This window comes from Protopterus annectens, chromosome 4.part1, assembly GCF_019279795.1.
Source record: "Protopterus annectens isolate FY-2018-M chromosome 4.part1, PAN1.0, whole genome shotgun sequence".
NCBI classification, from domain to species: domain Eukaryota; kingdom Metazoa; phylum Chordata; order Ceratodontiformes; family Protopteridae; genus Protopterus; species Protopterus annectens.
In genome coordinates this window covers 261554314-261571770 of record NC_056734.1, presented here as the reverse complement: position 1 = coordinate 261571770, position 17457 = coordinate 261554314, and the positions used below count along the sequence as shown (strand labels likewise).

Sequence of the window (17457 nt, the reverse complement as noted above, 5' to 3'; positions counted from 1 at the left end):
TACTTATATTTTTAATGCATTTGTTGTATTATTTTTTCATATGTTGTGTAGAAAACTAGACTCGAGAACATAGCATTTGGAGATTAGTAAATAATGAAATAAAAATAAAGTAACAAACAACTTGTAGTATGCCAAGTGTTCTGTTTCCTGCAGTATCATTGCAGATTTCTGAATTATTTTGTATTGCAATGCAGGATATTATTTTGCATCCCTTAACTCCCATGACACAACAGCCATAAATGAGTCAGTTTTATCATGGTGCATCAAGATTAAATCAAAATTTATTAATTTATACCATCAGGAACACAATTTACCGACTGTTGTGTTGCATCCTCTTTTTGGGCTTACATCTTCTTTTCATCTGAGAAGGATGGAGAATTTTGCTTATCAGTATGAAGCTGACACCATACACTTGCGTTTTACTATTTTGAAAAGATGTTGCTTAAATGTAAGAAAAAACACAGTGAACCCAACAACAGCAGTCAAGCAGGTAGGTAGGGCAAGAATTAAATACATAAACACCAGATTATCTCCTCTCCATTTACAGTCATAAACAACTGACGGTGGAAGTCTTGTTACACTAAAAAATTGTGTTGAGTAGTTACAGCTCATTAAATCCTTATCAGGAACATTGATTTTACTGAGTTCATCCCACCAACTAAACAAACAGCAGTCATAAGGATTGTCACTGAGATAAAGATGGTGAAGGCTTTGGCGAAGCTTTTGTATCACATCCTGCTGAAGAGAAACCAGAAGGTTAGTCCGCAAGTCTAATTTTCTTAGCTTATGCAAACCATTAGGAATGGCAATCAAAGAATTCTTTGATAAATCTAATTCTTTCAGCTGTTGAAATTCAGAGAAGTCAATTTTAGACATGTGGTTAGATAGCCAGGTGTTGCGAAGAGATAAGCACTGAAGAGTCAGAGAAATTTCTTGTAGTGGACTCATGTTTGCAATAGCTCCATGATTGTCAGATAGGTCTAGGTATGTTAATGATGTTCCTCTGAAAGCACCACGAGGCAATGGCTCCAGTCTACAGTTTGACAAATAGAGGTTTCTTAAAGAATGTATGTTTTGGAATACAACACAGTTTCTAATCACAGGTTTACTTTGATGCGACCAGCTGTCTAACATTTGCACTGGACAAACCTTTATATTGTTATGGCTCAAGTCTATTGTAGTGATGTTCTGCATTAGGGAAAAAATGTCTGCAGGAATATTCCCTAACATATTTTTGCTGAAATTTAGTGCACTAAGATGAGGAAGTATACTGTTAGTGGTTACATTAACCTCAATTTCTGATAAGTTGTTCTGGCTCAGGTCCAGCTCAATCAAAGTAAAGGGTGGCTCAGTATCTGCTATGAGAAACTCCTCCAAACAGTTTTGGCCTAGGTTCAAGTGTGTGAGGGAAGTCATCCGACTCAGGAAATTTTCAGGAAGATATCGTATTTGATTGTGGCTCATATCCAAAGAAATCAGGGAAGACATATTTCCTAAATCAGCTTCATCCCACAGATCAACAGTTGTGATGTTGGTCACATTGTTTATGATTTGGATAAATGTTACTTTACTGGGTTGAGATGAGGAGTTAACAGCAAATCTACCATAAAAGCTTATTTCATTGTCTGTAAGCAGAAGTGATCTCAAACGGTTATACTTAGGCAGTACTGGAAAAAACAGAAGCTTATTATGAGAGAGGTCTAATATTTCTAGTTCAAATCTCTCATCAGTTTCAGCTGTCAAAAACCACTCAATGATATTAAAGCTGATATTCAGCATCTTAAGCTGAACTAGGCTGAATTGTACTATACAGGATATATAGTTATATGCTAAGTTCAGCTGCAAAAGTGCTTTGAGGTCATCAAATGTTCCTTCTTCAATCTCATAGATATAGTTTTTCTCCAGATTTAGTTCTTTCAGATGAGAAAGACCTTCAAATGTTGAATGTTCTAGTCTCATGATTATGTTTCTGCTTAATGATAAAGTTTCCAAGGAAGGTAATGGCTTTTGCAGCAAGTACATCACCATATCTTCACTTAGCTTGTTCCCCGATAGATCCAATAGTCTTAAGGAAGAAAGATCCTGTAGAGCATTGGCAGCAGATTGATAGTTTAAATGAAGTGCGTTGTCATTTAATCTTAGCTTCTGTAGTCTTTTTTGTTTATGGAAGGCACCCATTTCTACCATTTCTATTTCGTTCTCACTCAGATTTAAGTCTTCAAGATCAGAATAGAGCAGTAAGGAGTTGCTTTTCAAAGATTTAATGATGCTTCGATTCAAAACAAGCCCCCTAATATGTTGGGGAAGGTCAGGAGGCACAGTATCCAGCCCAGACGTACTACAGACAGCAGTTTCTTCAATCTGAAAAAAAAAATAAAAAAATCCATTATTTTTATAAGAACAATAAATGAAAAAAATTATTATTTTGCTAACAGAATGCCATAAAATTTTATCGGCAAATCTGACTAAGCCCATGAGTCACTTGTGAAGTGACAAAAACAAAAGTACATGAATTTCATAACTTACTGCAGTTCTTATAACTGACCCGCGGTAGTGGTGCTGCGGTAGAGTTGTCGCCTCACAGCAAGACGTTGTCCTGTTCAATTCTCAGCTAGAGCGTCTTCTGTGTGGTGGCATGCATGAATAGGCGTGCCTTTGTTGAAGGTTGTGCATCAGGGCTGGTAACTCGGCACGTAAAAATCCACTACCAAACATTAGTGGACTGGCGTTCCGCTGTGGTGACCCCTAACCAGGATAAGCCGAAAGACACAGCAACAACAACCGCAGTTCTTATAACTAATGGATTTTTTTTAATATCATGGATGCAGTAAAGAGTGTTTTGACAGATTTGTAAAAGATCCTACAACTGATTAATTCCTTTATTGAAGAAGCTTCATTGGCCTTTGATGTTGAATATGCCAAATATTATTCATTAAATGAAAACATAATGATCATATATTTCTTGAATAGTGTTCTGTGCTGAAATTAACAATATACATTTCTTCCACTTTTAATTTCAAAACTGAAATAAAGATGATTGTAAAACATTCACAACCTTAATATGACTGTGCCCCAGTACTGTCACTGGGTAGAGGAACAGCTTCCAAGGAAAGGTTACTGACAATGTTTATGTAATCTTGATAAATATATACATTCTTCAAGCCCAGAGAGCAATTCTGCTCATATTTTTAAAATAATGTTTAAAAAAAATATTTCACTTTAACAATTATAAGCCTCAGAAAATGTGAACGTATTGCAATTATACATTTTTTATTTCTGCTAAGGATTAGCCACGATATCTGATCACTAGGGATAAATGCCTAGCCTGCTCCTTATCTGAATAAGGATCAATGAACTGCACATTCTTTGCCAAGATTACAAAACTAGTCAGTGTCATGAAAAACAAACATTTTAGCAGCTTGGACTCAAGCTGTGCAGAGCCTTGCAAATTAACACTACAAAGTGCATTGCATCCAATAAATGTATGCATTTGTGTGTGTGTGTGTGTGTGTGTGTGTGTGTGTGTGTGTGTGTGTGTGTGTGTGTGTGTGTGTGTGTGTGTGTGTCGGTATATGTGTATGTATTAATATGTTAATGTATATATATATATATATATATATATATATATATATATATATATATATATATATGTATATACACACACACACTCATCATAAACAGAAACATCATATATTTGGTCACTTAGTACAGCTCTTTAAGCCTACGGTCTAGTCTGAAGGGAGATATATTGTGGTATTTACAGTCACCAGGAAAATTAGCCTAGGCCACTAAGAAAACTTTTCAGCTCTTTTTTTGTTAAGCGCCACATGATATTTAATATCCACCTGAAATGCCACTCAGGCAGCTAGGACATTGGCTAAGCATACAATGTTCAGAAGTGAAGCACAAACCCCAAGCTAATTGTAGTACTAGCATAGAAACATTAATTTAAGATCTTACTGTGGGGAAAGAACTCACAGCTTTATGATCTTTCTTGAAGTAAGATCAAGAACATACATCCTGGCATGTGAAAATACATGAGATACCACATTCTGCATCAGCTGCTAGCTATGGAGTGCTTTTTTTCAGTGAATTCACACCTCATATTTCTAAACTACTTCAGTTATGACACAACAGTGTATGGCATTGTATTCTTTGGTTCCTTACCGAGCTGAAAATAATTGGTCATAAAGATGTAGCATTCAGCTACTGGTACAATATAACTCACCTTTGAATTGATACTGTCATGTTTGCAAACTACAAAATGGATCACTGGCATTCAAATGACACCCTGCTATTGCAGGTACTACCCCCCCCCCCCCAACTCCAGCTAATACCGTCCTACTGCAGATAAACTTATTATCATCCCCCTAAACCATGGTAATCATCATGACTGCCTTGTTTCTTTAATGAGAAACACATCTATGCTCTATATCCCTATGTGAAATGCAAAATACAGTCGTCATTTTGCAACTGAAGATTAAACAAATTGTCTTAACATTTTCATACAACTTTTCAACATACCATCTGTCGGTCTTCATGTAATGTGGCATAACTATCTTTATGCAATTATGTCTAAAAATAGAGTTTTGCAAACTGACTGTGAAACTTTCTAATTTCTTAACATTTCCATGCCAAATTTTCAACATACTATGTATTACTCCCTTCCTTTATCAAAATCTTAGTAAGACAGCCAGTGACAGAGGAGTATCTCTTTAAATTAAACACATGTTTGTTAAATATACTTTTAAATACAAATAAAGTAACAATGCCTGTAGTTAAGAGTAGTCTCAGTATGGTGGATTAGTTTTGACAATGAAGGACACTTATGAAAATGTGAAGTAAAGGAGTCTAATTAAATGGTTGAAAATGTTTTTCTTTTCTATGGTTCCAGCAAGAAACAAAGAGAGAGACAGACAGATCATTTGGCCTCTTATTATGAATATCAGTTTCTGGAAACGTTGTTAGGAACCTTTTGTTCTTTCGTAGATTTCTAACAGACATTTTCCATATCATACTGCTTCTACTGGGTGTACATGTGTTTGAGACCCAGTCGAGCAAGATACATGTCCTCGCTGCTGGTAACTCATTTCAACAATTGCTCTAATTTCCTTAATGTTTTCTAGCCCTATTAGAACCCTGTTCCTAACCCTAACAACTCCCATCCAGTCCCTAACCCTAAAGTCCCCATCCTTCCTTAAACCTAAAATCCCTTTCCACCCCTTAAACATAATTTCTCACTGAATTCCCAGTTGCTACCTAAACTAAAATCCTCTTCCCCTACCCTAAATGTAAAGTCCATGACTGCAATCTAAACCTAAAAACCCTTCCCCTCCCTAACAGTAAAGTCTTGATCAGTCCCTAAACCTAAAATCCCCCTCCCCAAACATTAAATTCAAACTCACTTCCTAGACATACAATGGAATTCTCTTCCCTCTCCCTAGCCCCAACGTTCACAATATCTCCCTAAACCTAAACATCCTTGTTTTCCTCCCTAAACCTAAAGTTACCCATCAAGACACACTTCCTGTCTTGCTCCCTAAACCTAACATCACCCTTCCTGCTCCCCTTCCCCATGTACCTAGCTCATGACCACTTCTATTCCTTTCCTCTATTAGGACATGGGAAGTCTGTGCAGCCACTGTGTGGCTGAACTCCTATTCAAGTTCAAGTGCAAACAGCTGATTAAACAAGCGGACAACCACTCAAGTCCCTGATTGCAAGATGATACAATGTGAGCAGCTTAGGCTCAAGCAGCTGGACTGATCCCATTCCTGCTTCTACTGATTCCATTAGTAGTCCATGTATAGCACCCATTGCTGCCTCAGGAAGGAACATTTTGAATAGATTGCTCTTTCTCTGCCTCAACTTTTCTAACTTGCTGTGAAATGGTGATTTTTTTTAGACAGAAAGGAAATTTTTCTGCCTATCTACTAAACAAGGAATTTGTCTTGAGCAAAAAATTTTAATTTTGAAAAAAGGCTCAAAACATGACTGGTTCAATATGCCTTGAGTTGCTATTTACATGGATATTAATATAGAAAACTATAACAGAGTGTGTAACTGTTTGCATGCTTTGCGATGCAGAGGTAGCATAGGCAGATTCCAAGAACAGTGCTTAAAAGAACTTAATTTGTTACTTCTAATTATGAATATTTGAATATTCACTGAGCAGTCAACACTGACTACACATATGCTTTTAGTTTTTTTTTTTAAATGAAGCAACCATGTCCTAACAAAAGAAAGAGAAATAATGTTACAAGTCCAGAGATGATTTTGCTGATCAATCCTTATTTCATTCTTTATTTTATAGCTCTATAAAGATATAAACATCTGTTCAAATGAGGCTGTGAAACCTCATCTGTGATGAGGTTTTAGAGACTTGTTAAAACTCATCTGTTATGGAAAATGACTGAAATGTATGCATGGGAATGTACTGAAGCTTTTGATGATCTGAGGGGAAACGGGGAAAACATAGCTGGTACTGAATATGGAGTGCATGTTACACTAAATGAAGTTTGGCAACAAACTAAGTTGTCCCAGGACATCTTCATGGGGGGGGGGGGGGGTTAGGTTGATGTTAGGGGGAGTTAAGTGGGCTGGAGAGGTGAAAGGGTTAAGTGGAGACAGAGACGGTTGTGAGGAATTGAGATAAGAATGGGGATGGACTTAAGAGGTTTAGTCTAGTGCAGCTGGGTTAAGCAATCACAGTTTGGCGTGAACTTGTTACCCACCCACCCTCCCTCTTTTCATTGGTGGATTGGAGGGTCAGAGAAGAGGGACAGGCTTGCCCTCTTCTGTTCCCCCTCTGGTTTCTGGATGTTCATTTCAAGGATCTGGGAAAAGGAAAATGAGCAGCTGGAAAAAGCTTGCTGAATAGATAAGCAAGCTGAGGTAAGGATGCTGCATATTTGGTGGAAGGTAATTCAATGAATGGTGTATGAAGTGTGATGGTACGCTGTTTTATAAGTAAGCGAGCAGAGGTATGGACCCTGGTTGTTGGGCAGGGTGAGTAGGTACACTGCCCTGATTAACATTACAAGGATAGTGCTTCATAAGTAAAGTAAGCAAGCAGAGGTATGGGTGCTGCTTACTGGGGCAGGGTGAGTAGGTACACTGCCCTGATTAACATTACAAGGATGTTATGCTGTGTTTAGAATCAATTATATTATGAATAGTTCTAATTAATGAATTTGGTGAACAAAGCTGTTATGAAATTTAATAAAGGTCGTTAAATGTAATTTGGTGTGATGTGTTTATTGAAGGGGACCGGGACAATGGTTTTCTACATGTTATAAGTCAGCATGGTACCTTTGAAAAGGTGCTATTTTCTATTACAATATGCTTAAAGTAACACGTATCTGACATCCCTAGGAGTATGTAAGAGTGATTTTCATGTTAAAATTAAATATATGCTCAGACTGAATCATTTTATGATGCTATCATTAAGAAGGTCTTTATTGGTATGTTCTCTTTTTTATCATCTCTCTGTCTTTCTGTACACACACACACACACACACACACACACACACACACACACACACACACACACACACACACACACACAGGTATAAAAATAGATATGTGAACAAGAGTACACAGTATTTTGTTTATTACCTCCCTACCCTCTCATGATCCTTACAGAGAGTTTATCATCACTTTTCCAGACATATCCATTAAATTGTCAGCATTCTGCCAGCAGCATCAGATCTGAGAACTCATCTAAATATTTTCAGAAAACAAGCCCTGAATGCACTGGCAACTGAGGTTAGATGTGCATTTTGTCTTCTACTGTAGGCTAGGGGAAACTTATTCCCCAGCCCTATAGATCAATATATTCTACATCTCTAACAAAAAAACATATTCATATTTCATGTATATGTAGAATGGCACACATACCTTACCTTGATGGTACTAAGTTTACAGGACTGTATCTCAGTACCCCAGCATATTTATACTGGTTATCCATTGAATTGTCAAACTTGGTTACTTTTTATTGTGTTTTTGTTTGTTTGTTTTTTTTTTTTTTTTATCTGGTGCTTTTAAAGAAACTAAAGTAACTTTAAAGCATTTTGTTTTCTGTATCGAGTTGGTATTTCTTATATTTTAAGTAGGTAACCAATACTACAAGTCATTGTGCATGTCTACTGTCTTGGCTATTCCCAAGTCGCTTGATGATTTATGATTCTTTTTTGTTTTGCTGATAGGATTTCATTCTTAAACATAATGATTGTCAAGTGTATTTAAAATTTACCCTGACTGTTTAGGTGTTGTATCATTGTGAAAGTTTAGAGACTTAGCCTTGAAAAAAATACAAGGATAAAATTAAATTACATGAATAAGTGTGTTGTATAAAGTATTCTGTTGAGGAAGCTTAGCTGGACCTTGAAATATAGAAACTAGTGCCACTTTCTTATTTTTGTGAATAAGTACAACTGCTAATTTCCATTCAGCTGAATTAATAAGTTCAGAAAATTATGCAATGCCTCTACCTATGACAAATTTATTGAATGTCCAAAGAGAACAGTAAATGTGATTTAAAGGGAAGTTCCTCTTTTAATCAAAATGTACGAAACAGGAAAGATATACTTTAAATAAAGAAGTGGTCTGGGTTGATCTGAAAATGTATGTCTTTAGAATCATTCATCAATGTAACAAAATATAAGAAATCATTAACTTTTTAATGCCAGAATAATTTCTAACTATAATAATGAAATTGCACACATTTTTAATGTTATTCTGTTAGAAAGATGCAGCACAGCTTTAGTTTACTTTGAAAGAGCATATTATGTCAAATCCTTCCTTCGGATTCAGAAATGCTTAGCCTGATGTCAAAATCTTAACTCAAAAAGTTTATGCATTTCTCTAATCTTCAGACACCATTGTACTACTGAATGATTCCCATGAGGGCCTCAGACAGGAGTCTGTTCTCATGTATGAAGCTCTATGCTGGTTATACAGTTTATGGGTAAAAAGCCATGTACACAGCCTGAGAAATGTCTGTGGCATAACATTTGCTCAAAGAGTGAAACTTTATTCTTGGAGGAAAAGTGACCACTGTAAATCCACGACAGTCACCTATTCACTCCTGTGGTAGTAACTGCGATGAATGTAAGCTCAGTGAAGACGTGGCTATAGGTGTGTGTTTGCATGTGTGGACATGTGTGTACATGTCTGTAGGGCATGAATGAGGTTGCATTAATTTCTGTTCATGTGTGCGTGTGTGTGTGTGTGTGTGTGTGTGTGTGTGTGTGTGTGTGTGAGTGTGTGTGTGTGTGTGTGTGTGTGTGTGTGTGTGTGTGTGTGTGTGTGCGTGTGTGTATATGTTTGTGTGTGTATGTGTGTGAATGCCTGGGAGACTGTTCTGATTGGCTGCATCTGTGGGTGTCTGCAGTGTCTGACTGTAGGAGGGTACCTTTTTGTACATAGTAACACAATGTATGGGTGGCTAGAGTGAACACTAGTATAGTCAGGTCTGACAGTGCCGTGTTCAATTAAGAGACAAGGTAATGAGCTGATAATCTTATTGTCTTTGCAACTATTTTCACACGGTCAAGCTAACTGACCAACCTGCTTTGGGGAATTAACATATGTGGTGAGGATATTTGCAAATGCTAGATCTTGTCCTTAATAAAGTCTTCCTTCTGCTTGATATCTTCAAACCTGGTTGTTTACTGTCATGCAAATCATTTCCTCACTAGTCTAAACTGCAAAGGCCATCATCTCTGCTATTGGCAGAAGGACAGCATTATGGTATAGCCTTTCATGAATAAATATCAGTGCCCTTATGACTATATTTTATCAGTTTTGCACTAATTGTCTTGAATGTGTTATAACCTTAATTTGATCACTATTATGTCTACTTTGTATCTGAAAAACAAGAAAATTATTGCATTGGCAGCCACAGATGAATATGGGCTGGAAATTATTAAAACTAAAACCATTTATTATACAACATGAATTAAGTGGTTTTATCCTTCAAAACTTAGAACTTCGTCAGAATTCACTTTATTAAATTAAAAGCATACTTAAATAGTGAAAACTGTTCCATAAGTAACCTCCGAAAATGTAAAGGGACAGTACACTTAAAAAGGCCTTGTCCATTAAAAAGAACTAGGGTAATAAATATAATATCTTGTGATTTTTCAACTGGAGTCCAAATAGCACCAAAGAATACCTTAACATTTATTTAAAAATAACAATATGCATTGTATAACTGTATAAAAATGTATACTTATTAAAAGACATGTGATTTCATATTTAAAAATGGTTGGAGGTAGATTTTACTATTAATACCAGAGTAATTCTGTGCATTTAATTTTAAACTACCAGATAGCTTCCCTTTTCTCCAGTTTATTTTTCAAATCTCTTCTTCCCGTGTTTCCTTTAACCTGCTCTAAAATTGCAAGATGAAAGCTTTTAAAATGTGGGCAATTTAAAGATTGCCTGAATAAGGCACTGTGGGTTACTCTAAGGCCATGTTTGATTTATTTATTGATAAGGAAGTTAATTCTGTCTCTTCAGTCAGTGAGATTCACATAAGTGATCAAAGGATAGATTAATTTGTGGAAGAATACCTTTTAGAACAGAGAATTACCCTTGATACTCAATTTGAAGAAGCATTGCAAACAGGAGGTGAACATTTAAGTGTGGGGCATGCGCACAATGCCCCACATTTTAGAAGTCAACAGTTTAACTAAAAATCATTTAAAGTCTCATGTACAGTTTTCTAGAGTTGTCAAACAAGAAATATTGTTTATCTTGCTGTTTGTCTGTGAGTTGTCCAGCATTTTATGTGGGCAAAACTGAAAGGTGCCTAAGGAAAATAATCTATGAACACTTAGATCAAATTAATAGGGAAAATGATAACAATGCCTTATTCAGGCATACTTTAAATTGCCCACATTTTAAAAGCTTTCATTTTGCAATTGTAAAGCAGGTTAAATGGACCCCGAGAGGTGGAAACATGAAAAATAAACTGGATGAAAGGGAATCTATATGGCAGTTTAAATTAAATGCAGACTCACCCTGGTATTAACAATTAAAATCTCCCTCCAACCGTTTTTAAATATGAGATCACGTCTTTCAATAAGTATACATTTTTATGTTAGGTATTACGTATTGTTATTTTTTAAAAAACATAAGGTATTCTTTGGTGTTATTTGGACTGCTATTGAAAAATCACAAGTAATGATATTTATTATACTAGTTCTTTTTTAATCGGTAAGGTTTTTTACGTGTATTGTCCCTTTAAATTTTCTGGGTTGGGTTAATTATGGAATAGTTTTCACTATTTAAGCATGCTTTTAATTTAATATGGTGAATTCTGATGAAGTCCTAAGTTTTGGAGGACGGAAGCACTTAATTCACTTTGTTTAATAAACGGTTTTGATTTTAATGATTCCCAGCTTGTTTTTGTTTGTGGCTACCAGTGTAATAATTTTGTTGGATTTTAGTTTATTTTATCATATGCATTGTGGTGTTTTACTTTGTATCTTAGGCATAGTTTAGAGCAGCATGACTCAGATTGATAATGAATAAAAGTACCATTTGCAGCCAACACATACATTGCATAAATGCATATAACAATCATATATAAATATACACACACATAAAAACACACACAAAATTTTTAGGGATATTGGCAAATGGTTGCAAAATCATATATGCATCTCTCCTCAAAGAGTTACTCTCCACCTAGTTAGTATAGCAGAGGAATGGAGTAATCTAGACTGTCTTCAACCACCTAGAAACAAACTCTTTTGCCATTGCTTGCCTCTCATTTGAAGGTATTATTTCTATCATTGGGCACACTGATTAAGTGGAATTTATAGACTTACACAAGGGCATATATGTGATATATATATATATATATATATATATATATATATATATATATATATATATGTGTGTGTGTGTGTGTGTGTGTGTGTGTGTGTGTGTGTGTGTGTGTGTATATAAATATATATATATATATATATATATATATATATATATATATATATATATGTATATATATATACACACACACACACACACACACACACACACACACACACACACACACACACATTATTTATATATATATATATGTGTGTGTGTGTGTGTGTGTGTGTGTGTGTGTGTGTGTGTGCATATATATATATATATATATATATATATATATATATATATATATATATATATATGGTACTTAATCTTTACCAGCATTCAGTTGTCTAATTCTGAAATAATATTTTTTGATTGTGATGGATGTCATGTTTGTGACTGTTCCAAAAGTATAAATGTGGTAGATGCTTAATATCTTTGGATTTTCATCCCTAAACATTGAAGTGACCATTTAGCTTTGAATCAAAACAATTTGACTGAATGTTGTTTGTGTAGCAGATGTCAGTCAGTGACATTTTGATTACATTTTTGGTTTGGACTGAGATCATGAACAAGGTTTCTGTTTTTTTTCAAATTGCACTTAGTCAAGATTAGAGAGGTTTAATGTTAGTTTATATGTAGGATTAGGATTAGTATTGCAGCTGAAGATAATTTGGGTGGTTTTGCTAGGCATAAGTGATAATGTTGAGTCCAGAGATGCCTTCAGTATGGGGTGTTGGTAGGTTTGCTGTTATGACAAATAGGGCTGATAATCCTGTGCATTATTTTATTTTGTGTGATTTCTCAATATATTTTGCCACATTTCTTTTTTATTTTTCAACAGTTTGGGATTTTTTATGTCGTCTTCATTGAGTAAGATATATATACTCCTATTTCAATATTGGAGCATTAAAATTCATATAGACATTGGTATGTCCTCAGCATGTAAAACTTGGCAGTAACCAAAAATTAAGGTGCTAGTAATGTAATTACAGTAAAAATAAATCAATAAAATGCCTAAACTTAAAACCCATTTTATTAAACAGTTAAGTGCTTTCGTCTAATTAAAGATGTCATCAGAACCAAGTGACATCACAAAAACAACCCAGTTATATAGAATTGCAACTTCTGGTTAGCAAAAAAAAAACTTAAAATCTTAAAGAGTATTAATAAGCAAACAATGTTATTATAAAGAAACAAATCATATAACTCAAACTTCAAAAAAATCACATCAAATAACAATTCCATGGTGCTAAAAACATAAGAAAAATACTATATAAAACTTTGTTCTAATAACATGTTAAATAATCACAATTTGGCAACTGTTAGGTTTAAAACACTTTTAAACAGCATAGTGTTTATTTTTTTTATTTTATTTATTTTACATTTGTTGACCAGGCTAGTCTAACTGGATATATGTCCATTTTCAGTAGAGGCCCAGGGAGAAAAGCTCCAAGACAGATATGAAAGACAATATAGAAAGTTGCAACAGTGCAATCTTAAACAGCTGTTGATAATAAAAAAAATACAGTACAAATCATGAGCATAACACAAACAATAATAGGTAATATACAAGCGATGTTACTTTATACATATATACATATATTTAAATTGTCATGCCATAGTCTTTTGTTTTTTTAAGGATAAGTCTATAAAGGTGAAGAGTATTCATTAGTATAAAGGAAGAAAGTCAGGGTTAGTACAAGGGCATAACCAATGAGTATTGAGGAATATTTTTAGATTCTGTTTAAAAAGAGTTAATGAAGACAGAGATACGAGTTCAGTGAGTAGAAGATCCCAGTGCTTTCCAACAGTATTAGAGAAGAGTGAGTCTCCTGACAAGTTCTTGTATCTGCAAGTAGTTATAAACAGTTTGTTTGAGGAGCGTAAATTCTTAAGATTGTTGTAAGGGGTAATGAGGCTAGTGAGTATTGGAGTGTTGGTGGTTTAATATAGGCTCTTATGGGCTACAGCAAGCTGGTGAGATTGAACCTGGTTTAGAAATTCTAGCCATCCTAATTGCTTTAGATTAAGACAGTGATGAGTTCTAAAAGGAGAGGTAGTTGCAAATCTAGCAATATTATTATAGCAGATTGCCAGTTTGTTTAGGTTGTTTTTAGAAAGATTAATGTAGATAGGAGTCTGCATGTCCTCCCCGTGGTCGAGTGATGTTCAAAAGACATGCATAAAATGGGAGTGCCTTCGTTGAAGGTTGAGCATCGAGCTGGCACCTCGGCACCCGTAAAAAATCTACCACCAATCATTAGCGGACCAGAGTTCTGCTTTGGCAACCCCTATCCGGGAAAAGCCGAAAGAAGAACAGTGTAGATAGGTGAAGCATAGAGTAGAGTGGAGATTAAGTGAGTTCTGGCTATAGAGGTCCTGGCTACTGGAGTAAGAAAGGGTTTGATTCTATAGAGGGACCCTAATTTTTTGTTGACTGCTTTTACTGTGCTGTTTATATGAGTATCAAAGTTAAGGTTGCTATCTATTGTTATCCCTAAGAGTTTGGTGGTTGGTTTGGGAGATATGAGAGTGCCATTATTAGATATGAGTGAGAAATGTATTGGGCTGGACTTTTGGGTTGGAGTGAACAGTAAAAGTTTAGTTTTTTGGGGGTTTAGGAGGAGGCAGCAGTTTAACAACCATTGTTCTACTGTATTGAATGCATTTTGGGTAAGGGACTATTGTTCAGTTGGAGAAGTAGCTGAACAAATTATTGTTGAGTCGTCTGCGTATTGACTACAGGTGGTGTGAGGAATTGCAGAGTGAAGGTCATTAATAAAGATGGAAAATAGGAGTGGGCCTAATAAGGAGCCCTGAGAAACACCAAGGGAAATGGGAAGGTGAATAGATAGTTTATTGTCCCATAGTACAGCCTGTTGTCTATTGTCTAAGTAAGATTGACAGCCAATTTATTGCTAGAGGATCAAGTGAAAGAGATTTCGGTATCTTTATAAGGAGCTGATGATTGACCATATCGAAAGCTTTACATAAATCAATGAAGACTACAGAGGAAAGAATATTGTTGTTACGTTTTTTTTTATGCAGTCTGTGAAGGATAGCAGGACAGTGGTAGTACTGTGGAATGGTCTAAATCCATGTTGACAGTTGGCAAGTAAGTTATTTTGGAGTAGGTGGTTAAGTAGTTGCTTATGGATACATTTTTCCATTATTTTTGCTAGGGGAGATAGTAGAGCTATAGGACGGTAGTTAGAATAGTCATAAAAGTTCCCACCTTTATGTAGTGGGATGATATGAGAAATTTTCCAGATAGATGCGATAGTTCCTTCACTTATGGTTCGGTTAACAAGAATATAGATGGGATAGGCTATGGCCTTTTTGCAGGTATTCTGCTAAGAGATGGTCAGCTGAGGGGGTGGTAGGTTTTAGTTTTTGGAGAAGGGAGCAAATAAAGGAAGTAGAAACTGGTTGTAACTGAAATGATGGAGGTGGGCTTGAAGTAGATGTAGGCAGATTTGAGGTATCTGGAGATAGTTGACTAGCAAGAGTTTGGATGGCATCTGTGAAGAAAGAATTGAAGGCATTCGCAGTATATGTGGGGTTTTCAGGGTTAGAGCCTTGTGGGTTAGGTGTGATAGATTGACCTGGGTATTGTAGTTTGTTGATGCTAGTCCAAAACTTTTGTGGTTTCTTTTGGTAAGTTTGCTGTAGTTGGAAGTAAAAGTCTTTTTTTTTTCTGAGAGGATGGCTTTTTTGTATTATTCCTAAGTTGTCTAAAGGTTTGGAGATCTGTAAGATCCTTAGTAGTACACCATTCAGCCCAGGATTTGTTTCTAAGAAGGATTTTTTGCCTAGTAGCGTTTGAGAGCCAAGGGGCAGGTTTAGTTTTATTTCTAACAGCGCAAATTGGGGCGTGTTGTTCAAGAATGTCTAAAAATGTCAAATTAAAGTATGCCACAGCATCATTTAGTGGGCTTGACGTTAGTGGTGACCAATTACAGTGTCTGAGTTCTGTTTGGAAAAGTTCAGAGTTACAATGCTTATTGGTGCGCATTCTCCTGAAAGTCTTTGGGTAAGTTAGGTTGGGTTTTATGTCTGATAATGTAAGTTAGTGAATGGTCACTTAGGTTAAATGGGAGGGTTCCTACTTTATATGTTTGATGATGAGTATTAGTCAGAATCCAATCTAAGGTACTTTCTTTGTTATTGGGTTTATTAATTCTGGTAGGGGAGCTAATAGGTTGTGAGAAGCCATATAGGTTAACATGGGTGGTAGGGTGTGCATTACTACACGACTTCCTGTCGATATTAAAGTTTCCTAGGGCTATAGTTTCTTGTGGGAGATTAATAAAAAGCCAGTTAAGGATATGTTCAAGGGTATTAATGTTATTTCCTGGAGGAAGGTAGGTACAGATGATGTATATGGATTTACGTGAGTTGACTTGAAATTTAGAAATGCGGATTTCAGCATTATTGTCTGAAGGTGGTTTAAGGTTTGCAGTGCTGACTTGTAGCTCTGCTTTATAAAGGATTGCTACCCTTCCTACCTTTTTGGCTGTGTGGTCTAGTCTAAGAATATTATAACCAGGTGGGGTAACTTCATTGTCTTTAATTGTAGGTTTTAGCCATGTTTCGGATAAACATAGGATGTCAAATAGGTGGACATCTAGGAGGGCGTGAAGGTGGGCAATTTTATTATTAATGCTACATATATTGAGATGAACTATATAGAGTGATTTAGAAGGTTTAGTAAGGGCTTGGCTATTACTGTTGCTAGTGTTACACTTTTCAGTAGGAAGGGTATTGTTTGAGCCGGGGTTAGGATGAATGTCCCCGTCAAGTAAGGGGTGGCGGTATATTCTATTTATAAGGTAGCGAGGCTTACAATAATAGTCAAGTAATTTTCTAATATTTAGATTGGTATACTTAATGTTTGCTAGTCTATGATATTTGGCTTGTAGGTAGCAGGGTTTGGATGTGATGTTTATGAAGTTTTGGGAGATAGCTAGTGGTGGTGTTGAAGTATGTTTGGAGAGGAAGGGAAGGGAGGGATATAATGGTTGTTCCTAGGAGGTTAGCAGATAGGCAATAGCTAGAGGAGGAAAGAGTGACACTAAGAGTAATATTTGTATTTGGTGTGGGGTGGTTAATAAAGCCATTGTATAAGATTGTAAAGTGGAAGAAGAATGGGAAGTAAGGTAATGTGAACAGGTTAGGAGATAAGTCAATAGGTGAGGTGATGTAAGAAGGAGGGATGGGGGGTGAGGTAATAATAGGTGATGTGATGTGACAAGGAGGGTTGGGAGTGATAATGAGATGATCTACTGGATTGGAGCAGATATGATGGGGTGTGGTTCTAGAGGAATAAATGTAGGACCACTGGGTGTGGGTGAGAATTGGGGGCAGGATAGGGGAGCGGATTGAGCCGCAGGGTGAATGGAGCAGGTAGAGACAAATGAGTGAAACAGGCAAGGAGAACAATCAGTGGAATGCTGACTGATAAGGTAAGTTAGGTTGGGATAGATGAAGAATAAATGAGAAGTAGAGTGGAAGAATTTACAGGAGGATAGTGGGAGATTACAGCAAGACATGAGGTGTAAGAAAAAATGATAGTAACAAGGTGAC

The 17457-nt window shown here is 36.0% G+C and overlaps 1 protein-coding gene across 1 annotated transcript in view; it reads right to left on the bottom strand.

Annotated features, from left to right (window-relative positions):
* Positions 1–253: 253 nt before the first annotated feature.
* The window catches only part of NRROS (negative regulator of reactive oxygen species), a 146334-nt gene continuing 129130 nt past the window's right edge, over positions 254–17457 (bottom strand). The window contains exon 3 of the mRNA XM_044070124.1: positions 254–2361. Coding sequence (XP_043926059.1) covers positions 388–2361 — 1974 coding nt within the window. The 3' untranslated portion in view covers positions 254–387. The remainder of the gene's footprint in view (positions 2362–17457) is intronic.